At 35.0% G+C, this 25,926-nt stretch overlaps 2 protein-coding genes across 2 annotated transcripts in view; both read right to left on the bottom strand.

Annotated features, from left to right (window-relative positions):
- LOC147069640 (nardilysin-like) overlaps nucleotides 1-7,464 on the bottom strand; it is a 39,807-nt gene extending 32,343 nt beyond the window's left edge. Inside the window, exons 1-5 of the mRNA XM_085950859.1 lie at nucleotides 7,295-7,464; nucleotides 5,249-5,483; nucleotides 4,266-4,406; nucleotides 3,930-4,098; nucleotides 3,613-3,824 (exon numbers count right to left, since the gene is read on the bottom strand). Coding sequence (XP_085806985.1) covers nucleotides 3,613-3,824; nucleotides 3,930-4,098; nucleotides 4,266-4,406; nucleotides 5,249-5,483; nucleotides 7,295-7,464 — 927 coding nt within the window. The remainder of the gene's footprint in view (nucleotides 1-3,612; nucleotides 3,825-3,929; nucleotides 4,099-4,265; nucleotides 4,407-5,248; nucleotides 5,484-7,294) is intronic.
- Nucleotides 7,465-10,007: 2,543 nt separating this feature from the next.
- The window catches only part of LOC147069639 (nardilysin-like), a 33,523-nt gene continuing 17,604 nt past the window's right edge, over nucleotides 10,008-25,926 (bottom strand). The window contains exons 14-20 of the mRNA XM_085950382.1: nucleotides 23,998-24,131; nucleotides 21,516-21,750; nucleotides 20,000-20,143; nucleotides 17,647-17,783; nucleotides 16,734-16,941; nucleotides 15,661-15,759; nucleotides 10,008-10,384 (exon numbers count right to left, since the gene is read on the bottom strand). Coding sequence (XP_085806508.1) covers nucleotides 10,139-10,384; nucleotides 15,661-15,759; nucleotides 16,734-16,941; nucleotides 17,647-17,783; nucleotides 20,000-20,143; nucleotides 21,516-21,750; nucleotides 23,998-24,131 — 1,203 coding nt within the window. The 3' untranslated portion in view covers nucleotides 10,008-10,138. The remainder of the gene's footprint in view (nucleotides 10,385-15,660; nucleotides 15,760-16,733; nucleotides 16,942-17,646; nucleotides 17,784-19,999; nucleotides 20,144-21,515; nucleotides 21,751-23,997; nucleotides 24,132-25,926) is intronic.

The following is a 25,926-nucleotide window of genomic DNA, read 5'->3' as shown; positions in this document are numbered from 1 at the left end:
GGAATACATGGGGGTTGTATATTATATATTTTTATTTAATCGATGATGGGAGTGCAGTGCACACTTTGCTCCTTTACTAGAGCCGTCCCTGGTGCTGCGTACATATTTTAAAGAATCCGTTCCAGAAATAAAAAATAATCAACTACTAAAACTTAATATGTCTTGCAATAATTTAACAATTAAATGTTTAAACATATTTCGGGCGCCTTCGACGAATTCCTATACATCAACTTTGGTATAGTGTTAATTTATTGTCATTTTAATTTCGTCTAAGGGAAGTAATTGTATAGTATAATATTTAAACAAAAAATACTGATTATACTATTTATAACTGAATATTATTACTGAAAAATATCTTAACTACATAAGCAACACAGACATATTAATATTGGTACATAATTTTAAACTAAATAGGTACATTATACATGTATGGCTGGGAACTTCGTTTGCTTCTGATATTTATATAAGTATGTATAAGAATTTTAATATTAGTCGGAATATGATAATGGCTAATGTAATAATATTAAAAATGATACCTATTAATTATTATTTTTTCTGAAGTGTTGTGCTGACGATTGTTTTAAGTTATACGAGGGGAGAGGGAAGTAATTGTATAGTATAATATTTAAACAAAAAATACTGATTTGCTTACAAGCATGGTCTGCAGAAGCTTATAAGGTCTGCAGAAGTCGAATAAAACTTAAAATTATGCAATTTTTTAAATAATATGTTGTCACCTCCGAAAGAACAGTGGGGGGGGGTGTAGCTCGCACTGTTCTTTCTTTACTTCACTTTTGAGTGCTCCAATAGGCGCTTGTTTGAGCCGATGTGTGAGAGCTCACATTGTCTTGATAAAGGATGATTTGACGCCGACGGTTGCTTTTCCTCATTTCACGAAAAACTTCTGGAAAACATATGGTTGTGTACCATACAGAATTGACTGTTCTATGATTCTCTAAAGGTACAGTTGCGACATGGCCTGTTTTTCCGAAAAAACAGGCGACCATGTGCTTTGAAGTGCTTCGAGCGCGAGCAACTTTTGTTGGTTTAAACTCATTATTGGAAGACCCATACGGTCAACTGCTGTTTACTTTCAGGCTTATATGTATAGATCCAAGATTCGTCACCTGTAACAATCTTATTAATGATTTTTGAAGCACGTCGGTCGTATTTTTTGAGCATTTCCTTGCACCAATCGACACGCGCCTCTTTTTGTGCGATTGTCAAATTATGCAGGATCCAACGCGAACATACCTTCCTTACGTCTAAATGTTCATGCAAGATCATATACACGCTAGTGTTACTAATGCCCAGAGATGCCTCATTCTCACGGTATGTCACATGACGATCTTGCATTATCAGTTCACGCACAGTATCGATGTTTTTTAAAGAAACAACTGATTTTGGACGACCTTCACGCGGCTCGTCTGTGAGCGAATGACAGCCACGATAAAATTCGCTAAATCAGCGATATACGGTGAAATATAAAGTGAAAATAAAATGGACCTACATACATACATTTAAGAAAACATTATTGATTGATGAAGTGGTTTGATTTTGCAATCGCCAGCAGCATTTCCACCAAGCAAAAGAGTTAGCCTATCATCATACACCTTAAAACCTGGCGTAGATTTTTCTAGTTGGGATATATAATATGACTGATCTGGATTTTTTTCCAATAAGCCCTGTTTCGTCCACATTGAAAATTTATTGTGGTAGGTAATCCTCAATTTTATGATTTCTGCTAGACTCTTGATTAAATTCATAGCTTCATGTATTTGCATAACTCGGCAGCCTCACCTGTTACTTTGATATTGTGTTTGACAGTGGCGAAGGGTGGAGGTAGGCTATTAAGATCCGCCATAAACAGTGTACATTAAACTTTTTCAGACATACATATTTGTTTTTATTGAAATAAGACTACAATTTACATATAGTGTTGGTTAGTTTTTAAAATTCAATTAAACCATTAGAAACCAAGCGATAATAGATAATAGTCAAAAAATACATGTCTATCTATAAAATATCTAAAAGTATGCAATTAAATCATACATAACTTTGAATATTTTATAAATAGAATAATATTTTTTATTTATTATAGTTTGGTTTAATTAAAAAAATTAACCAACAATATGTGTAATATGTATATTTGATCCAACGAAAACGAATAACTATGAATGAAAAAGTGTGCACAATTTTGTCGTATTGCCCAAATTAGACCAAAACTATTATGGTTTCGTTTAGGCATGATTTAATTAATTTTTTAAAACTAACTAACACCATCTGTAAATTGTATTCTTAGTTCAATAAAAACAAATACATAGGACTAAAAAAGTTTAGTGTGCACTATTTATAATGAATCTTAACAGCCTACCTCCACCCTTCGCCACTGGTGTTTGATATATAGTATATACATAATAATATACAAATAAATTATCACGAACGTTTATCAACTTACCTATGAAACATAATACCATCTTCTTGCTTATCAGTACGGCTACCACATTTTAATACAACACACAGAACCATCTTTTCTACTTAATTAACTAAAAATATTTACCACTGACTTGTTTAACACAAAAAATAGCAATTTTAGCAACACTCGCTCGCATGTTATCGATGCTTAGTTAAGCAACTAACTAAGATTGGGCGGCGACACAGTAGCAAACCATCTCACACATCTGTAAACCTTTTATCTTACTCGGAAATGAAATGAAAGGCGAAACCCAGGTCGCAAAAAATGACTTAAATGGAATAGTACAGAGCTTGAATCCATTAGAAATTGAGTATTTCATTAAAATTATAATGGTACATATAAGTAATTTAAACAAAAAAAAAACAAAAAACTCGAAATAATATTTTTATTTTTAAAATTGAATAGGTTAAGTATCAAAACCAAGTAGTGACGCTCCTAAAACCCATTTTTCTAGATTGCAAAGTACTACAATACATTCGCTAACAATAAAAATTAATAGATGAAAAATCCTATAGGAAATCTATGAGTGATGAAAATGTCAAAATTCTTCTAATTATTTTTTTTACAAAGTAATTACGTGAGCATTGTTCTATGTTTTATAATGATTATAAAGAATAATTCATTATTAACACTTACCAGCATCAGAATCATCGCTTAACAAGGACAAACTTGAAGTATCATCGAAACTATTACGAGCATCGTCGGTAGAATCTGCCATAATATCACTTGTACCTATATGGTTTTTTACCGATATACATGCTCCATACAACGTCACGTAACACAAACACCGCTAGAAGGCTATGCAAGCATTTATTGACTTATCATTCTGGTTTTGAAATATTGTTGGTCTTTAGAATTTTTTCCTGCACATAAGTCAATTTTCAGTTTTTTGTTACTTACCCTTATGATTTTAGGCCTGTCACATTCTAGTTTTAGCTCAATGAAAACAAATACGTTTGACTGTCAAAGTTTAGTGTGCACTATTTATGTCGGATCTTAGGGCGTACCTCCACCCTCGACTACTGTTATATTAACAGACTTTGTTTTTACGAGAAATGGATGCTAGCCACTTGCTCAACCTATTAGGTGCATACTATGAGTCCCTATGTTTCCCTAACACCATATACGATACATACCTGGACAGCAACAGTCATCCTGTGAGCGCTGTAATGCCTGTCTTTGAACTCGTGAGCGGCCTTGTACAGATCGGGGTCTGAGGGTCCTTTGGGGGTGGACAGACTCCTGGAGTCGCCCCACACAAAGGAGTGACCCGGGTGACCCTCAGGGAATAACTGGCATAACAATTGGTATTTACGGTATTCGTCCACCGGAAGGGCCATGTTGAATTCTGAAACGTGTACGCAAGATAGATATTCTGACTTTCTTACCAGACGTGATACATAATCCGATAAAAGAAAATGAAAAGTAAACGATGAATAGGCAGATAATTTACCTGACTCAATAGATTCTCTTTCCCTCTGCATGGCCTCTTGTTTCATCAACGGTGACACAAAGAACTGGGAGAACTTATCCAAAGCCTCATCCAGGACGGTCTCCTCGATGTCAAAGTAGAATGTGGTCGCCTCAGAGGAGGTTCCCGCATTGTCAAACCCACCTTTTTTCTGTGAATTTAAACATCATCATGGCTTACGAGTTATTGGTAAATAATCATGATGAGATTTCGTGAAATTCGATGGATGCGGGTTCGAGTCTCGATTGTCACCGATATCTCTTCTAATTGGCATATCGCTCCAAAGTGTTCCGAATTATGTTTATTCAATATACAAACCTTAATAAAGGAATCAAAGTCATTCTCTTTGGGGTACTTCTTGCTTCCCATGAAGAGCATGTGTTCGACAAAGTGCGCCATCCCTTGGATGTGCAGGGGGTCACTTGAGCTTCCAACGTTCACACTTAGAGCGCAGGCAGCCTAAAATATCGACAATATTAGTAAATAATTCTAAGTAAACTACTGATGATTCAAAATTCAACTTCAAGTCATGAGATCATGGGGAATAGAGATTAGGCAAGGAAAAAAGTGGGACATCAAAAAAAACATGCATAGATACATAGATTGTCTTTAAAAATAAGGTTATTTTGTAAATATTTGTGATATGACATTGCCATTTTTGAACGAATCAACCACTTATTTTGGATAACGTGAGGTTAGCGCAAATAAACAACATTGATATCCTGTGTGAATCTGTGGTTTCGATTAATAATTTTTATAATCATGTTTCAAATATTACTCAGTCACTATAGATGAATGTTTTTTTCTGATGTCAACAAATAATAAAATTGCGCAATCAACAATATGTGGTTTGCTGTTTCAATTTGTTGGCGTAATGAAATGTAGGTGCTTAGCAATTATTGTATTTCATGATTATTTCATTTACAAATGAGGACCCTTTAAATTAATTGCACGACGGCTTACCACAACAATGTTCTGTGTATAGCATTATTTAGTTAACATAGAAAAAAAAATACCAGCGTACCTATTCCAACATAAAATCATTCATAATCTCAGTCACCTAGATCTTAAGTCAAATTTCCTTATAACAGGCAAGTGCTTACTGAATGAGGCGGTGTACTTTTGAAGATCTATTGGTCTCCGAGTCCTTATTTTCAAATTTTTAAATTGGATCATTGATTTGGCTAAAAGCTGCAGAACATGCCCTCTCTATATTATAGCAAACTCTTTTGGCATAGAATCACCTCTAGTTGTCATTATAGTTGGTGTTCTACCGTATTCATAAACGTATAAAAATTAACCTTTTGTGATTCACTGGTGTCTACAGCTTTACGCTGCGACCCCATCTCTTCACTGTTGTCTCCGTCATGAGTGTCTACCTCCTTGTTGCTGCTGTTCTCCCCGTCATCGCTGGTGCATAACTCCGGAGAATCATCATCTTCCGAAGACGTGGTCGCCTCCTCTACCCCGTTCGGTTTCTCCGTGGAAACGTCTGATATTAACAACGCTCGCAATCCATTCTCCAGCAGGATTACCCTTTAAGGAAGAATACAATAGGTCAGAAGTTTTCAAAGAGTACACCTTGGCTCTGGGGTGTTGCAATCAGATACTTATTCCAAATTCCGTCAATGACAATTTAGCCGCACCATCTAAATTTTGCTGATTGGACGATGCCATCTGAGCGCTACGACAACTGGATGATTGCCATCTCAACATCGGTACTACATAGTTAAGGAATAATGTAGCTCGTCATACAAATCATAGCAATGCAATTTAATAGTTTGAGCTACCAAAACGAAGTAATTGAAGTTGCTATTTTATTACAGTCACAGATATAGTTAAATAAACAGATAGAGCAGGCTCATATTAAATTTAAACAGAACATAACTGCCACTGTGATTATCCCGCTACTGGCATTATGCGACAATGGATATGCCCAGTTAAAAATATCAATCAATCACTCCTTAGCTTACAAGTCGACTACGTCACGCGACAAATGTCTCAACTGTCACAACATTCAAATAAACATATAATTAAATATTGTTTGTGTTCTTCCACGTAGTGACTAATCCCGTCGACTTTTTTTACCTTTAAAAATTTGTTTTTCATATTTGCACAACTACTATTCCACTGAGGGTTCCTCCATATAACACACTTTACATGATTTTCGGTATATTTAACCTCCGTCTTCCTATTGTCACATTTCATCACAAAATCTTTTACCATCCAATCTAAATTACATCACATATTTGAAATCCATCTTACCTCCTTCGACAAATTTTTTTCAGTCAGTTTAAAATCAATTTCAGTAGGTAGTTATAATGTTACCACGGATTTAATTATTCTCAGAAAAAATTGAGTTTCTATTTTGTAGCCTAACATTTTTTACAACATTCGCCCCAACCCACTCTTTCGAGAGTGATATCATAATTATATGGACAACCCGTGATTGGTAGTTATAGGGTGCTGTGAAAATATTTTTACAATTTTTTTTACCAGGAGCGTAACAAGGTATTTTAGCGCCTGGAGCAGTATCAAAAATGTCCCCCTTACGAGATACAAAACTTGTAGGTAATAAACTATGCACACTTACAACCAACCTATAAATAGGTAAGTTCGACTGTCTGGTTACTATTAACATAATTAAGTAATACGAAATTAATAACTAATATAAGTATTTTAAAAAACAATACCCAATTTTTATTCGTTAGTATAAAAATTACGTGTAAACTGATAAACAATAATTGACAATGTAATACATAAACACATTTATTTAAAGATAACCACCGATTTACGATAAAACATTAATTTTTATCATAATAATTTGGTCATGCTTGGGATAAAATTTTTCGTTCACTTTTTATTCTAGCACGTTTAACAAAATTCCATTTCTGCGCCCCTACCCGAGCTGCGCGCGGGGCAATTACCCTGCTCGCATACTTCTCGGCACGCCACTGCTTACAGGCACATTGATTTAAATAATCTGAAGACAACTGCAATACGTTCAAAGTGACATCCATGAAGGTATTGTGGAATAAAGAATTAAATACAAATCACAGAAAAATTATCCTCGATAAAGATGGGTCAGGGTTTGGAATATATTTTTTGTTTTTCAATAACTTTTACAAAACACCAAACATAATATACTCGTCACAATTTCATTTGAGCGACAGATGCTATAGTTAATTAACAAAAGGAGAAAGAAATCGATTTAAAGGGTCTTGTAAATCAGGCATTGTACCCAAAATTCTTAAAATATTGACTTAAAGCCGTGACTTTTGGGAGATAGATAGATAAATGATTAAGTGAATGTTGTTTCCATGGTTGTAAATGGAGAGCTGACTTACTTGTACTTCTTTTTGTCAGACTCCGACTGTATAGGGTTTTCCAAGACTTCTATCTTCGGATTTTCTACGATTGTAAGACTAAATCGCTGCGGCTTTGTTTTAAGATTACACTGAATAGACGTTTTCAATTTGTGACCATCGGTTTCGAAAGTGGAACCTGATTTTAGCATTTTAATTGATGTTAATCGCAACTAACCACCGGTTAAAAATTACAATCAATTTGACATATTTATTGTTTATATAATAAAAAAAACAAAAAATTTCGTGCGCACTTAAAAAGTTATTGCCACTAATAAGATTTAAAAAAACTTTTTTTTATCAATTCCACTCAAAAACATTGAACGGTGCCTATCTAATCTCTTTGATTCCACTCCATTCGTATTTTTATTGTGGCTCTATTTAATTTCATCTGATTATAAAAACAATACCTTTTAATATCAGAGAAGCGTTCTTTGTGTACCTACCTAAGTACATACAAAATTGTATACTGTATGTGTATTGTCTATGCTAAAATCTATAAATTTCGGGAATAATCAATTTTCCTTATACATACGATCGTATATCCAAACAGCCATTTTGTCTTGACTGGCTACATTAAATTGTCTTTTATTTTATACATGTCATAAAAAGAATCCAAACAAAAACAAACATATGTATTATTATTATTATGTTTCCATGTCGACTGTCGAAATGTCGTTTGGACGAATATTGGAACCGATTTATAACTCAATTTACAAAGGATTTAGCATTCCTCGTAACCACGTTTCACAATTTACATTGTTAAAAAACAATCTGTGGGAATTATTCGATCACACATATAAGAAGATGCTGCCGGAGAATCGAGGCGGCTTTCTAGGTTATGATCTGAACGACAGCAATCCCTTAGAATATCACCGTGATGTCTTGGGGAATGTCAGCGCCGCAGCCGACACTTGTCGAATTCACGGCCCGGTCGGGGTATCAACTCAAGATTAAACCTTCTGGAGTACTGCATTGCAAGCGAAAATCCATTGTAGAACCTTATGTAAGTATAGTTGTGTTAACAAGAGTTGAGGCAAAGCAATACTCACACAGACGCATTGTTTACAAAAAGGATTTTTCAAATTTTTAAATCGACATCAACGTATACACACATTGTCCTCTTTTCACTGTAAGCGCAAAAAGTAGGCGTAAGCAAGACAAACGGTTGTTTCCCGTAGACATTGTGCAATGCCCGTTGCCTCAGAAATGCATAAATACACACAATCTTTCTTATCTGTGTTCGCACCAACTCTGGCTGAGAGACCTATATGACCAGCGGTTTTTCCATATTATGTTAAGTGGGTAATTGTATAGTTCTCCATATCGTTTTTGTGATCGAGGTCTTTTGAAATGAAAAATCAAACCAAAACCATTGGAATCCAAGAATAACTAGGTTGTTAGGTTTTTTTGTCTCACTTCAACCAAAATGACGATATGGAGTCCTATAATATTACAGTTATGTGGTTCATGGAGATCAAAGATTGATTCCAGACCACAGTGTTCGTGTTATCTTCACACTGTATTCTGTTGACAATTGAGCCCATATGCGGAAAAGTAGCATTATCCTGAAGACGGTGTTCAGAGATATTGGCAATTAAACATTTTGATTGTTGTGGAGATACCCATTATCGAAAATATTTAATTCTGATGAATAAAGGTAGTTTGAGTAATTGAGAACACGTTTTATTAAACAAAAAAGGTTTATTGGATAAACCACCATGTTTATAATAAAATATACGGTAACAAATTTAACGCTGTTTTTCCGTATAAGATGAAATAATCGTACAACTCTGAATTTGATGGTAACATCCTTTACTCTAAGTTTTTAAGTGAGTCACTTGAAGTGATGATTAAATGCAAAATTCTAAATGGATAGAAGGTATATTTATATTTTTGCATGCGCACTAGCAAAAATCACGATTTTGACATTCGGAATTCAGCCATTGGGATATCGTCTGCCACTAGACGTGTGACGTTCATGTATGACTGCTTCGAACTGTATGAGTTGGTCTAGGACGATTTGGCACCGGACAACTGGACGCCACGGAATTCGAAAATAAATAGACGTTAGGTACTTAATGGTACTTTAAAAAAAATATACAATATTATTATTTATATTTCAATGATTATATTATGATTTAATAGTTGGTGAGAATGTAAATATGCAGACGTAAACAATGATTTAATCGTGCATATGTGTAAGTTCCAACGAAAAAAGAGTTTTTTATTTCATATAAAGCCTTAGGCATGGTAATTCTCAATCCGCGATAAAGAATACATTATGTTAAGAGTACAATGAATTCAAACTACTAAGTAGTAGATAGAAACTGATTAAAATACCTCGTCTACACGTGTCTACGACAGTGCGACGTCCAATTGTCCGGAGGCCAGTCGTCCCATTCCCGTATGAGTGTATGTTCATCATCTTCTAGACACCAGTGTCATGACTGACTTACAAAGTCATTACTAAAATACCTATGTTTCCACCATTTGCATTTACATCCCTGTCATTCATGGACGTTTTTAAAATAACAATATCACATTCATTTAAGTATAAAGGCTCCATCTTGAAGGATTTTCTTCGACATCTCTGGGCAGGAGTACAATTAACATCAAATTCAAGGTTAACACAAAAATATATAATTTATTGTATAGTACATGTAAAAAAATATATATATAAATAGACGACTAGTGTTGTAATATAAAAAAATATGCATATTATTTTTTGGTGAGATTTTTGAGGCAATAGCCCGACAAATAGTGCAGAGTGGAGGCGGTCATTCTGAGGGAGGCCATCATTTCCAGATAGAGCAAGATCTTGAATCACGTGGATTCGGTCATCTGCGGTGTGACGTTGCGCCTCTCCGGCATCAGCTGCAGGTCCGCCTGGAAGACTTCCACGCTCTCAAAGAACGCCTTTGACTTGTTCACGTCGTCGGGCGCATCGCCCTCTCCTGGCACAAATATCAGGGGGTAGTCGGTGACTGGGGGTAGGACTTCCGTGGTCTGGCCCGCTTTGATCATTTCATCGGTGTCTAAATTAGCGGTGGACTGCTTGTGGCCCATGATCTGAACAAAAAATATTTATAATTAATTACAATTTAGCAATATCTCTATATATATAAAAATTTCGTGTCACGATGTTTGTGGTCGAACTCCTCCGAAATGGCTCGACCGATTTTTATGAATTTTTTTATGTATATTTGTTAGGTATGAGAACAGATCAACAAGTATATTTCATACCGCTAGCTGATTAGGGTATCTCTATCCAGAAAAATTTTCTTTTATTTTTTTTCTTTAATTTTTTTGTATTTTTTTTATTATTTGGCATAAAAAAATACGTATAACCCCAAATTTTCACCCTCCTACCCCCACCCTCCCATTTTTTAATCGCGATTTTATTATTTTTGTATGAACAAATTTAACCGTCGTTCGTATTTCAAACAGAACGAAATTATTTATGTTGTTGAATGACAGATGGCGCTACGTCCGAGAAGAATTCAAGAAAAGCGTCGCGTCATTTTGACATTTCATTCGGCATATCACAACGCAGTGCGTGCAAAATTTTGTACGATTTATTTTAATTTATATATTTTATGTGCGTGTATTACAGTGCACAATGCCAGCAAGACGCAAGGGGGGCCATTTGGGCCGTCTAACGAATAAAGCAACAAACATGCGAAATAGTAGAGCAGAAAGAACAGACGAACAAATCCAACAAGATAACAAAAGCGTGTGTGTAAGCATGTCGCAATTGCGTGCATCTCAATCACAAGAGGCACGAGCTGATCGAAATCAACAACGACAATTGGAACGGAGCCAAGCGCGCCGGTTCGTAGTTAACACACGCAGAGCAAATGACCGACAACGCCAACAAGTACATCGAACATTTACATCCGCTTCGTTCCTTCGTCTCGCATTCGAGTACGAACCAGATATTGAATATTCCGCTCATCCGAAAGTGCTGATTGGTGCTATGGACAAAGAATGTCCCCATTGTCATGCGCTCAAATTCGCGCATATGAATCAGCCGGACAGCGCATCAGGAAAAGTACAACTACCAGAAATTGAGATACCACCAGAACCATTGAATGTCTTGCTCATCGGCACGGTTCCAGATTCCAAATGACTTCGTCCGGAGCAACAGAAATAGTTCACAATACTGCGGCAAATGGTCAAAAATTCCATTCTACGTTCAAAATCAAAAGCCAAGTATACCACAAAGTAGGCTCATTGCTGCCAATGCCAAACGAACCACATACATTTTTACAAATCTACTTCATGGGCGGTGAGGACATCAATCATGTGGATGCACGTTGCGGCTACAATAGCCTCAATTCGCCTAATGCCAGGCGCATCGTCGGCAAACTAGACACCCTGTTGAATGAGCACAATGAATTATTGATATTCTTCAAAGCACACATGCACGAATTGCAAAGTGACAATCACGCTATTGTCATCAATCCTGATAAAACACCAGCTGGAGAGCATGTACGTTGATTCAATGCGACTGTTGTTGACGACATTGCTGGAATCATGGTTGGCAACCGCACATCGACGCGAGAAATCGTGATTCGAAGAAGAAACAATAATCTGGAGTTCATCGCTGACACACACCGTTCATACGACGCTCTCCAATATCCGCTAATTTTCTGGAAGGGACAAGACGGATATTGCATAAACAGTAAACAACGAGATCCTGTCACAGGTAATTCATTCATTATGAACATCATTACTCATTTTGAATTGAGAAAATGAATGGTTGATGTTTTTTTGTTCATCGTCTACAGCGCTCTATTCCTCTTTCTGTCATAGATTCCATCCCCACACACTTACGATACATTCGTTATTTTTTATTTAACAACCAAAATATTCACTAGAAATAATTTATATGGCAGAACAACGTTTGCCGGGTCAGTTAGTGTATATATATATATTTGTACCTTCCATACAAGAGGATGCCCCCTATAATTGGTGAATTTTTGGCGTGACTATGAATTTGGACTATGTGAGCACCAGAACCCAAAAAAATATTTATAATTATAAAAACGATTTATACGGTTTTTATTGTCTGCTAAAAAATAGATACAGATTAATGATGTTTAAAAACTAGAATGATGATAATATTGAAATGTTATTTCCAGGATGACAAAATGGCTCCGAAAATGGCAATATCCTGTGCAACTATTCTTAACAGTTATTCCGTTATTTCCATTGGTCCAGATTAACACGATAGGCATTCCATACACAAGGCGGTCATCTACAATAATTGGTAAATTCGTAATATGGTGAAAATTTGGGGTTGGTAGACATGTCGGTCAAATTTGGGTATGTTCGTGCTGGGATACGCCAGATATACATATTAGTCATGTCATTGGGATTGCAGCATGCAGTAAAACAAATCGTGGGTCGGGATGTGTAGTCAGGTAAGTCACAAAACAGCAAAAATGAGATATGAATGCCACTATACTAAAAAAAAAAAAATCTTTCGTTCTGTGTAGTCAGATAAGTCGTACGTCTCACCATTAGCGAGATGCATTTTCAATCAAAACATATTTTTATTTTACGGGGTGTGTACACAGTTAAGTCACATGAGTAGTCAGATAAGTCAACGTTTTGTGTGACTTACCTTACTACTCATGGTTGGCTTATCTTCAAACGTCATACCTACTCCATGTTGATCTTGGTGAATCTAACGAATTTTTTAAGATATTTTGAGAAATTTTGAAAAAAAAATAACAACAGAACGTTAGTAAAATAGTCATATTTTAATAAATTATGACTTATATAAATAAGTATGTGTATTATTAGTATATTATAAAAAATATACCAAATTTATCGAATTTGATTTATTTAACTCTAAAAACACGTAAACAATATCCAAACAAAAAATCTTGCTTCTAGGTTCAACCCCATACTCCAATAACTTGTATGTTGACGATTCATATGGTAGCATAAAACATCCTGATTTTAATATTCAAGAATTATTAGTTTAATTTACCAACATTGAAGAACCACACCCTTCATGCTTAAATAATGCTTCCACGATTACACATCACAACGTTGTTTTAAGTTATGACCCTCGTTCTCGATTCAGAAGAAATAATCACCAAAAACGTAACTTAAAGAATGATACAAAAGCCTCCAGAAATGATAAAGAAGTTGCACGAATTACTGGCAAAAGTTACAATGTAGGTACCTATAATGAAAGTTATGAATATGGAAAAAAGTCGTATCAGACAAAGCGAACCAGGAAAACATAATTTTCGCCAAGTAACAGTTCAATATTACTTGACTGTTGTACTGTTACGGAAACCAATTTGTAAAGGTTGTACATTAAAAACATTAAGTGAAAGTCACAATTTTTTTGAACATGTTTTGAAAAAAAAACGTGCGACTGCTTCCGGTATACTCATTCAAGAAGATGCAAGAGGAAAAATATTCCTAAAAACAAAGATAGCGAACAAGATAGGCAAATAGCAAAGACACATATGTGACTGTCAGAAAATACTTACCGCCACATTTGACAATAACTGTGATGTATTCTCAATATTTGAAGAGTATTAGCTGTAATCCCATCAATATTCGTTTATACGCAGAAATATTCCATGGCATGAACTTAACATTCAAACGGCTAAATAAGGATACTTGCCAAAAATGCGATAAACTTATGTACATATATACAAATTAAGAATTCCACCGATGATGAAGAAAGAAATAAAAATCGTGAGGAATTGAAAGAGCATCATATCATGACGAAGCTGACTTTGCATATTCAGCTAAGAGTTGTGATAAAGAGTACTTGCAAGATTCCTCTTGCCAAATTGTAACATTTGACATGCAGCAATGTATGCCCACACCAGTTGTTGAAAGTTCCCTGGCTTTTTACAAACGACATTTTGACAGTGCATGATTGTGATAATAACCAGGGATATTGCTTTGTATGCCATGAGCTCTTGCTAATAGAGAAGCTAACGATATCGCTGCATGCCTGTTCAAATACTTAACCAAGGGGATACATGATAATATTAAGCATGTGATCATGTATTCCGATAGATGTAATGTGCATGATAGCAGTGAAAGATTCTGAGACTTGAAACAAAATTGATTAAAAAATTTTAGTCCCTGGCCAGACACATATGGAGTGCGATAGTGACCATCGCATAATTGAGAAGAAAAAAAGACATTTGGTGGAACGATCGAACATCCTCATGATTGGGCCAAATCAATATGCGAGACTGCAAAGAAAAATCCTTTTCAAGTCACTGAAATAACTCGTGCAGATTGTTTTAACTACTCGTATCGTATAGACACATATGGGAATAAGTTTGTTTGGAGAGATGTTAAGTGGCTTTAATTCAACAAACACGAACCGGGAATAGTGAAATTTAAAAGAACTCTCGACGAGACGACTGCATTTTAACAAATTTCATATATAAGACGAGACAAGACGAAAGATTTGATAGACTTACTTCCATACATTTCACCTTATTATAGAGAATTTTATGAGTCACTTGAGACATCTGAGACAGTCAGGGATATTTAACCTGATACAATTGAAGAAATCCGTACTGAAGTTTAATGATAACGATGAACCTTTATAATATTCAGGTGTGTGTGCCTTTTCACTACTTAAATAACATTAAAGTAAAAATAAGTTATAAAAATTCTAATTTTAAATTTATATAATATTTTGTTCAATAAACCAATAAGATTTATGTATAAAATGTGTGTTTTATTGCTAATATTAGTCGGATTTACATGAAAAAATAATAATATTACTTTGTGCGTAGTAAGGTAAGTCAATCATTTTTTGTGCAAATCCAGATAAGTGAATTCCCTTTTTTTTAAACCAATTAAATTTTAATGAAAAAAAATAGTTAGAATACTTCTAGGACATATAATTGAAAGCCAATTACATGTACTTTGATTTGTTACTCATAAAAAAACATAACTATAATTAGGGGAATGTGGGGAATTTTTTGAAGTTTGTTTTTGCTATATCTCAAAATGACAATTTGTGACTTATCTGACTTCACATCCCGACCCACGAAATGTTATGTTACTACTAGTTACTCGATATTTAACGTGCATCTTAATTTTCAATCTGTAAAATTGATGTAGCCCACATGAGTGCAATGCAGCCCAAATCAGCATTGCTCACGCAAGCACTATATTTTGTGATTACATCGGTGCCGCCATTCTCCATATTACAGATTGGCACAACCCAAGTGCCTTTCTGAATACCCATTTATTTTATAATCAGTAAGTAAAGGATTTATGTCTCGGTCCCGTGTATGTGATTGACAAATAGTGCATTCGAACAATATAAAGAATGGACTTACTTGGATTGACAATTTTCTGGCCTTATTATCGACAACCTGCGTGTGCTCATCAAGCCAGGTGTTAACATCTTCGAGGGTCAATTCCTCGATCATTTTAATCTGAAAAATAAATGATCTTATAAAATACGGGAATATAATAAAATTGTAAAACCTGGAATTAAATGTCCTAAAATTTTTGGGATTCAGGTGTTGATGATGAAACTCTGGCAGTTGTCGTTTGAGTGGATTGAACTTTGCGACTTTATTACTGAATAAATAATGTACAGTTTGTATAAAGGAAATGTGCGACAATTAAACAGTGCAAGGGTGAGACGCAGCAAGAGAACGCTCAGTCCGAGGCGCGATGGGTGACTCAATATCCAATCAATTGCGATCCGCTATTTATTGAACTATGCACAATGGAATATTCAATAAATTGGGGATCAGCTTTATTGAGTATGCAATAATTGGATGCTGGCTGATTGTTGGTTAAAATGGATATTCAATAAATTTAGGTCGGCTCCCTTATCGCAGACCTATATGCTGACAAGGCTTGGGTTGTTGGATCCTGGTGTCCTAAAGAATTTGAATTTACATGCGACTGTCAATTACCTACACGGTCGCAGCCATGATCTATTCTCCGTCGGAACCGTTTCCACGTATCAAGCCTGTCAAGCACCACCAACGAGGGGTGCAAGACTAGTCAATGCGTCCCCAAAGACATAGACATTTTCAGTAATATGCTATGTATTTTGTTTTCGAAATTTTATTTTTCTGTATAAAATAGTACTTATGTTTTTTATGTACTTATATTGTCTTCTCTCTTGTGAGGGTAAGATTTGTTATAATATTGTAAATCTCATGTTGTGAATGTCTTAAATTTAGATTTGTTATGCCCACAATGTTTTGTTCTCTTAAATAAATAAATACTAGCAAGGATGGCGGTTCTCATTTACACTGCTCTGCGTATGAGTTGGAATACAGTAGCACTTTAATACTGTAACTTCTAAAGGACCTGGAAATTACGCTAAGATATAGCCCAACATTTGTAGCTTTATAGTAGAGCTTTTTGATAAAGTTATCTTCAAGTTCACCTCTTGTGCGATCCTGTCAAAAGTATACTCGTGTTCTGAGATCTCAGTCCAGTTCCTTTCGACCATGTCTTGCAGGTAACTGTCAACCCTCCGCTTGGACTTGATTACTGCATTCTTGGCCTGCTCGAAAGCCTTTGGAGTCAATTCACGAATCTCTTTGCGGAAACCATTCAAGAAGTTCTCTATTCTGCTATCCACGTGATCAGTACTGAAAAGACAGGAATTTTAATTAAAAATAATTTTATTATATTATTTATTTTATATCGTCTCTGTTCTAGCAGAACACACTAACTGGAGAATACTAGTTTTGAGTAATTTGACTTTGAAGTTGTTAAAATGTTTGAAATGGTCTACCATGTGAGTTTATTAAGTAATCGTAAAAAGGATGACTTTAAAATAAAGACTGTTTATTTATTAAGAAGGTTTCCAGACGGTAAAGTTAGAAATAAGGAACATTTTGGTATAACTAACTCAATATGTCATTTTTTCGAAATAGTGTCTTCTGCCAGAACAGTGACGATATTGTAAATTTATTTTGTATGGCAATGTTACATGTGTCGAAATACGCCAATGCGGTGAGGTGCATGTGGTTTGCTTTACTCGACTACCATAACAGGAAGGCGGGAGCAGTAGGTTAAGTGTTACGTAAAGATAAAGCCCCCTTGTTGGAGGGAAGTGAACAATTTATAACTGGAACGAAGAAGATTATGTTGTGGATCACGGGTTCGAATCCCGGGTCTGGCAAAATGGACTCAGAGTATGGACCTAATAGGTTGAGCAAGTGGTTAACATCCATTCCTCGAAAAAAACAAAAATTTATTAATACAACCTCCACCCTGCGGAGACCCGTATGATCTTTTTAGGATAGGGTAAGAAGAAGAAGATAAAGAAGGCGTTGAATGAAAGATCGAACCTGTATTTGTCAGCTTGTGTGTTGACTGTGATAAGGAAACCAGAAAGGCCGAATGCGGAGATTGCACTGCAGTGAACTGAATATCCCAGCTGTTCTTTAGTGCGGAGTTGATTAAACAGCGGTTCCTCCATACATAGCTGAAACAATAAAATATTCAAGACTCTCCCGTCTGAAAAGTTTGTAGGCCCTCTAGATTAACCCTGAATCAATATATATTTATATTTTATTAAATATATTTATTCTTTTTAACACTACAATAGGCCAAGAGGCCCAATGACAGTTGGTGAAACAGTAGTGTAGTTAGTAGTAGAAGAGGAACAATCACAAACACCCAGGCTTTGAGAAAATCACATAAATATATTGTGACCTATTTGGCGATTGAACCTGGAACTCTCGGATGAAAGGTCAGCGCCTTACGCACTGCACCACGAAAGCACAAACACATTAGCACACAAAAACAACAGGTTAACACTGCCACTATTCCATTGTAGGTGTTATATAATGTATAATATATTATGGAAACTTTGCTGGTTGCAATAACTTTTCATTATTATATTTTAAATTTTTGTAATCAATATGAAACTGTTTGTTTCCTTAACAAATCGTTACTGTTCTGGCAGAAGACACTAATTCAGAAAAATTACATATTGAGTTAGTTATCAAAATGTTCCTTATTTCAAACTTTACCGTCTGGAAACCTTCTTAAGAAATTTTGAAGTCATCCTTTTTACGATTACTTAATAAACTCACATGATAGACCATTTCAAACATTTTAACAACTTCAAAGTCAAATTACTCAAAACTAGTATTCTCCAGTTAGTGTGTTCTGCCAGAACAAAGACGAAATAAAAAAAATAAAAAATATATATATATGTAAAAAATATTGCAATAATACTTTATTACTCCACTATTAAATAGCCTAGACCAGCGTTTCCCAACCTTTTTTGGCTTGCGTACCACTTGGTAGTACATCACGCTTAATTGTACCACTTCGTAAAAATGATTGTATTTCGAGAAATTTGTTATTCTATTTGCATTATAAATTTTATAGGGTGACTATATTTCCCAGAACTCAATTTATTTAAGCTTAAAAAAAATATCAAAGGTTTTATTTTTTCTGATAAAAATGAGACATTTGAACTTAACATATCACAATGTTTTTTTTTTTTTAATAAAAGGTGCCGAAGCTCATTTCTCGTAGAAATTCAAAACCAGGACATTTAAAAACTAATTTTTATTAAAAAAAAAAAGTACATACAATTAAATTTATTTATTTGTATAAAAAAAAATGAAATCCGCCGCAGGCAATTTTTTTCCAAAAATTACCGATATTAATAGAAAATATATGTATATAAAATTAATTAAACACGGAAAATGTAAAAATTCTTCTGATGAAAACGAGACAATTCACACTTTCATTTTTACAAATTTAGAGCAACGTCGCAGGCGAAATTTTTGTTTTAAATATAATAATAATAATGAAATTGTATTTAAAAATATTTTTATTACCGAAACTTTCTATTTATTATTGAAAATAATAGTTATGAAAGTGTTGCTTAAGATTATAATACATTGTTATCAAGTTATAAGTTTAATTTTTAAACAAATTTTAAATATTAAAATTATGAATTATAGGAAAAATACAATAGTTGTTATATACTATATAATAGTTGGTACACGTACCATAGGTTGGGAACCGCTGGCCTAGACAAAAAATACATATTAAGTATATTTGGTACTGTTCGGTTATACCGGAGGCAGCGGAAAACGCATTTTGAAAATAGTCGATAAACTGGATTATTTGTTAGTTTGGGTTAGTTTAGGTTCGGTTAGGTTGGGTTAGGTTAGGTTAGGTTAGGTTAGGTTTGGTTAGGTTAACCTAACAAATAATCCAGTTTATCGGCTATTTTCAAAATGCGTTTTCCGCTGCCTCCGGTATAACCGAACAGTACCGTATATTTAACCATTAATTATGTGATTATCCGTTTATATCACATGGGGTTACATGTGATAATTTTTGATGATTGGGACAGGGAAGGGGGGAGGGCGTTCAAACTGTGAACACTACTGAAATCAGTAATGAACGAATGGAAGAGGGGTAGACTGAGATGTAACAATTTATGTTTATCATTTTTGAACAATTATTTTAATTAAACATTTTTTTCATAATATGCTTTTGACCAGTTTTGAAATTGTTTATTAATTGTTGTATGATAATACGCCGCAGGCTGCTCTGCGGCAGGCTCGCCAACTAATTTTATGGCATCCGTGACCAACGGATTGATGAATTAACGGTTTATGAAAATAGACACCTCAATAATTGCATAATGAGATGCAATTGTACAAGACTTACCGTGACAATGCTAAGTATGCTGGACTCCTTAATTGTTTGCAAGCCAGACTGGTAATAATTTGCAACAATACTATTGGAATCATGAGTGTTGAATGAGTTCACGCGGCAGTATTTTTTTCCGGGTGATAGCCGATATATTCTCAACTGAAAGCAGTCATAAAATAATTGTAAGGAGCTTGTCATGACTTTTGAATGATTTGCACTTAATTCAACAAAAAATACGAGAAAAGTGTACCGCCATTGCTGCAACTTCTTTACAATTGACCATTTAAGGAATTCGGAGAGATAGTATTTTTTTTTTTTTCGACCATGTCCAATCCTAATAGGATCATATGGGCCTCCACAGAGTAGAGGCAATGTATTAACAGATTATTTTTTTTTACGAGAAATGGATGTCAGCCACTTGCTCAACCTATTAGGTCCATACTCTGACTCACACAAATTGAAAAACAATATGTGTACTTGCCAGACCCAGGATTCGAACCTAGGACCCACGGCGTGATAGTCCAACGCTTAAGCCGCGCGACGACCGTGGGTGTCGAGATAGTATGTAGATTAGCGGGCCCACCTACCTATCGCTGAGGTTAAGGGCAGTGTGGTGCTCTAATGTAGTGTTTCCTAAATTATACACGGGAGTTATCATTTAAGTATATCAATCATCATATAGTTATCACATCAAATTGCAACGTACAACCACATATTTGAAATATTTAATAGCTCTGACACAAAGCAGCGACTTTTTTTTACTATTAATAAAATAATGAGAAAAAAGCATTAGCAATCTAACCAAGAACTCAGTAAATAGATTTTTGTTTGCTTCAATATATCTGGCGCAGAAATCATTTTAAAGTGGAAATATTGTGAACTTATTTTTTTGTAATTTTGATTTCCAAAGCTCCAATTTTTTATGAATGCCTTCACTTTGTCTTTTTAAATAATCAGTGAATGCATTAGTGGTTCTTGCATTGATTTATTTCAACCAAATGGATAAGTTTAACAACAAAATTATCGTTTCTAAACAAATTTGCCTCAAATTTCAACATTATGATTTGAGTGATTTGACCCTTTAATTTCATTTTTTCATTTTTTGAGATAGCCAGCGCGCTTCACAATAGTATAGATGTGAGGTATTATAAAATTAGTCTCCATATTTTCAGACAGGTTTGCAAACAACCTTTTATAGGACTGTTTTTTTTATGTAGTTTATAACTAGCGGCCGTTTTATAAACTATGCATTTGCAAACTGCAAACCTGTGGCTACATTGTGTTAAACTTTTCGCGCCTCCCAGTTTGGAAATCGCTGCCCTACTGGGTGTGGTATAACAGACTCCTGATCCTGAGTGTGGAAAAATATGAAATAAACTATAATGCGTATTCAATATTTGAGGGAAATCGACGCGCTTTGTTATACTTAGGTTTTATGACCTGACCGTCATAAAGTACCCTATTTCAAAACCTTTTAAAGCCACTATTGGATCGCAGACAATTAAAAAAGGAAAAATAGTAACATAGAAACCTTTGGCCGTTCCGCTTCAGTTATAGGCTTCCATTTGAGGTTGTTTATCACGGTGCTAGAGATGGCGATAGCGTCGTCCTTGAGCAGATTTCCCTGGATGAGGATCTGAGCGCGCAGTCTTTGCAAGAAGTTGTCTCCGAACGCCTCCAGGTCTTCGTATTTGATGTCTTTTAGTGCGTGCAATTTGTGGTGAGCCATGTAATAGTTTTCCAATGTCAAAGCATACCCCACGTCTCTGGAATAACACGTGTGTAGATATTGAGTGAAAGAGCATGTCACTGATTCTGATTTGATAAAAATAATCAACATTATAATGTATTAGTAAAAGAAGTGAATTAATTTATTTTTGTAACTAGGATAAACACAATCGTTTAATATATAAAAACTCATATATCGGTCAATTTTGTAACTAAAAAAAGCTTCATAAAATTCTCAGACTTTTGAAAATGGGAAATGACCCCCATGCTTTGTTACATTTCAGAGAGATAACACTGGACCCTGAGAGTGACTTGTATTAGAAAATAATTGAGTATGTTAATTCATCCTGTCAATCTGTTTGGGGCAAGGAAAAACAGGCCTTACTCCTCAGAACACTTTCTGTATTTTAAATTCTCTACACCAGGGGTTCTAAACCCTGTGCTTGTGGAGCTATTTTATGTGCCCACTACAAAGTATTTAATAAAGAAACCTGTGAAATCTAGCTGACCAGAAGGAGCTTACACAATTAAATCCTGTGTTGGTTCCACATATTTGTGCGAATCTTTATTTTCCACCATAAACATAAAATCAAACACCAGATCTTGACTTACCAATACCGACCTTGATGATTGTTAACTACATATTAGAATTATCATCTAATGCCTGTGCTCCATTGGCACGCAAGTCAGACGATTTACGGTCTTCGGACTTTTTTCCGCGTGGAGCACCCCAGATCTGCGGACTTTTAAATCCGCAGACCAGGCTCGTTGAATATCAAACATGTTTGATATATTTTACTCTCCGAGTTGCCAGTATTCGTTCGTCAATCACAACGTAAATTCGATTTGACATTAATACGCAATCATTCGGACCGAAAAAAAATCTTTTAAACATTTTTATTGATTAATTTGTTAATTTAAACATTAGAAAATGAGAGATTTATCAATTATTTTTTTTATTTGTATTCATGAAATCCATAAAAGTAAACGTAAAATTTGTGTTGTTTTCACTGTTATATTATTTTATGCAAGTCTACATATAAATAACACAAAATTTTAAGATTATTGGAAGACATTACGATAATCGCAACTTTTGACAGCTCGACTTTTTTTATTCATTCGTTGATCAGTAGCAGAGCATAGACAAATCGGACGATTTATTGTCCTCGGACTTTTGGCTCGGCAATGGAGCACCGGCATTAGAGCCGTATGCATACAATCTCAAACCGCGTTGAAGATTTTCGATGGATTACCGTCCAAATAAGAAAGCTATAACAAATGTATACATCACAGCCTGTGTGCAGAAATGCGCGTGAAAAATGCAAATGGCAATCAATGTAATATTTATATTATGTACACTGAATGTAATATGTCCATTTCTCATACATCTCAAATTTTAAACTTCAATTATCTCAAAACATACTACACTGAACATACAGTATCTTTGCACTAAACCAGGGGTGGCCAACCTGTTGCATACCATGCGACCAATCTTCAAAGTTGAATCAGTTATTCGCGACCTTGTTTTGCTTTTAATCAATTTCATGGATTTAAATTCTTATTCACATCTGTATGCCGATCCAAAGTGAGATACATAACTTTTTGCAAATTTTCTTAGCTCTGGGAAATGTTCACAGAGCAATGAATGCCAGAAATTATTTATGTCAGCAGCATTTTGATATGGAAAAATTTCATTTTCAATAATGAACTTGTTTTAAAATCAATCAGTTCCATTTGCATGTTACTAGGCATCTGCATTACATTTTGTTCACTAAGTGAAAATGGGTTTATAAATGCGATCATGCAGTTTTATTCTTTAGCAAAATCATGAAAACGACTTTCAAATGACCCTTGCAATATCTTGATTTTTTCAATATATTTCATCAAATTGCTATTATCCGCAGCACATTCACTCTGGTCTTTCAAGTGTGGAAATTGACTCAAATCCTCATTTTTTAACTGAGAGATGAACAGTTGTAATTTCATTTTATTCCTACAAAATTGTAAACTGTCAAAAAATGGGACGAACTGATGAGTAAGAAGGCTGTATGACTTGAACTGAGAGCACTCAGGTGTTGAAAATATGAAGATGGATTCAGTTATGGCGCCAACTTCAAAAGAATAAGTGGGCGCAAAGATGCAATGCGCCACTTTGTAATCATCCAAGGCGCCACGTTTGGCTGGAGCATGCGCCACGGTTTGGCTACCCCTGCACTAAACCATCGATATGCTCTAACCGAGGAGTGGATATGATCAAATAAGGAATAGGAGACGAGGTCACCAACCTGGCAAGAGATGTAATTTCGATGACACTGTTGTGATATTTCTTCATTTCGACATCTTTGATGGCTGAAAACATGACGGGCGAAATGAAGTTTTTATATTCTTTCATTGTCTTCATGATAACATCAACCAAAATCTGTAAGATAAGAAATATACATGTTAATAGTATCAGCTGAGGGTACTTGATGAAAATTGAATGGAACATAATATAATTTGAAAACATCCCAGATATGTATGAGTCACCTAGAGCAGTACTTCTCAAACTAGGGTGCGCGGCCCCCTAGGGGGCTCTGGAGCTCCTGCTAGAGAGCCGCGAAATATTTCAGTATTTCAACAAATATTTCCCAAACTTGAATGAAAACTAAAGGTACAATTGAATAAGAATACCATTTGCTAAATCCTTATTACGTGGAAAGCTCAAGAAGAATTGGTCGATATTAGATCAGATAATTCCCTTGAAGTCGAATTTAATGAACGAAGTCTTGCAGAATTTTAGATAAGGCGACAGCAAAGATATTCATCGCAGTCGCAAAAGCAGCATTGTTAATCATAATTCCTTTTGCGACAACATACCTATGCGAAACAGCATTTTCATCATTACGGATATTGATTTTTTATGGAAAAATATCCAATCGCACTCCTCATTAAATTGTTTTTATAGGCTATAGCTGTGGTAAATTTGAAGTTAAATTTTGCTTTACAAGCAAGTAAATGAAATGTTCTAATAAAGATGTACCTATAATAATAATGAATGGTAAAGAAAGTACTCGGTAGGTCACTAAAGACTAAAATTTTTGGGAGCCTTGGATTTTTTTCCTGATTACGGGGGCCAAAGTTTAAGAAGCACTGGCTTAGAGTCATAACTCACATTTGCAATTTTGTCATTTTTTAGTTAAATATACCAAGTGATTCTAAAGGCATTAATTAATCTATATAAAGAAATACAGTTGTGTAACAAGTCACTTTAAAGTTACTAGGTTAAAGGTTAAAGGTGTCGTACCTCACATTTGTCAATGAATAATGTAAGCTTTGTCACCAAAGCCTTTCTAACCAATCAGGGAGCTCTATTTCTCATAGTGTGCTGTGTGTCAGCAGTTATTATATATATATTTTAAAAAAATAATGTAAATCGACTTTTTTTGACCATGACTGATCCTAATAAGATCGTGGGCCTCCACAGAGTGGAGGTTTGCATTAACAGGTTTTGTTTTTTTTTTTACAAGAAATGGATGTTAGCCACTTGCTCAACCTGATAGATCCATACTCTGACATACACAAATTGAAAAACAATATGTGTAGGTACTTGCCAGATCCAGGATTCGAACTTGGAACCCACGACGTTATAGGCCAGATCACTCATTAATATTCAAGGGAGAGGGAACACTTTTCATCTAATAACAAAAAACAGTGCTCTGGTGGTTTTTTGCGATTATCTCAAAAACTCAATTTTTGGAATATGTGAGTTATGACTGTAGGCAACTCATATACCTACTATAAATGACCTTAGGTTAACTTCTTAAAACACAGCAGACGATCGAGTGAGATTTCTAAGAGAGGGTGAGTTCGAAGTATTCAATAACTGCATTCAGCACGCGGAGAAAATTTTATTCTTTAAAACAAGTAAGTTACATTAAGGTATAATATTACATATGGTAAATTGCAATTGAATGGGCGACGAAGACATTGCCGCCTGGTTACAAAGATTATTCGATTACATTTTGTTTAAACACAAATTTATGTTATGGGTTGATAATAAAAATGGCAAACCCGCGGTCTCTTCTCGGCTGACCTTTTCTTTTCAAAGTCCTCACTTTATACTAGCAATCTGGTAACCGGGCGGCTAATGCCTCTATAGGTATATTTTGACATTATGTCCCAAAAGGGTGAGAATTTTAAATAAATAAAGTAAAATTTGGTTTGTGTAGGTCAAC

This window comes from Rhyacophila brunnea, unplaced genomic scaffold (genome assembly GCF_057557595.1).
Source record: "Rhyacophila brunnea isolate RB1 unplaced genomic scaffold, BYU_Rbru_1.0 scaffold_23, whole genome shotgun sequence".
In the NCBI taxonomy this organism is placed as follows: Eukaryota; Metazoa; Arthropoda; class Insecta; order Trichoptera; family Rhyacophilidae; genus Rhyacophila; species Rhyacophila brunnea.
This window is presented reverse-complemented; position numbering and strand designations above follow the sequence as displayed.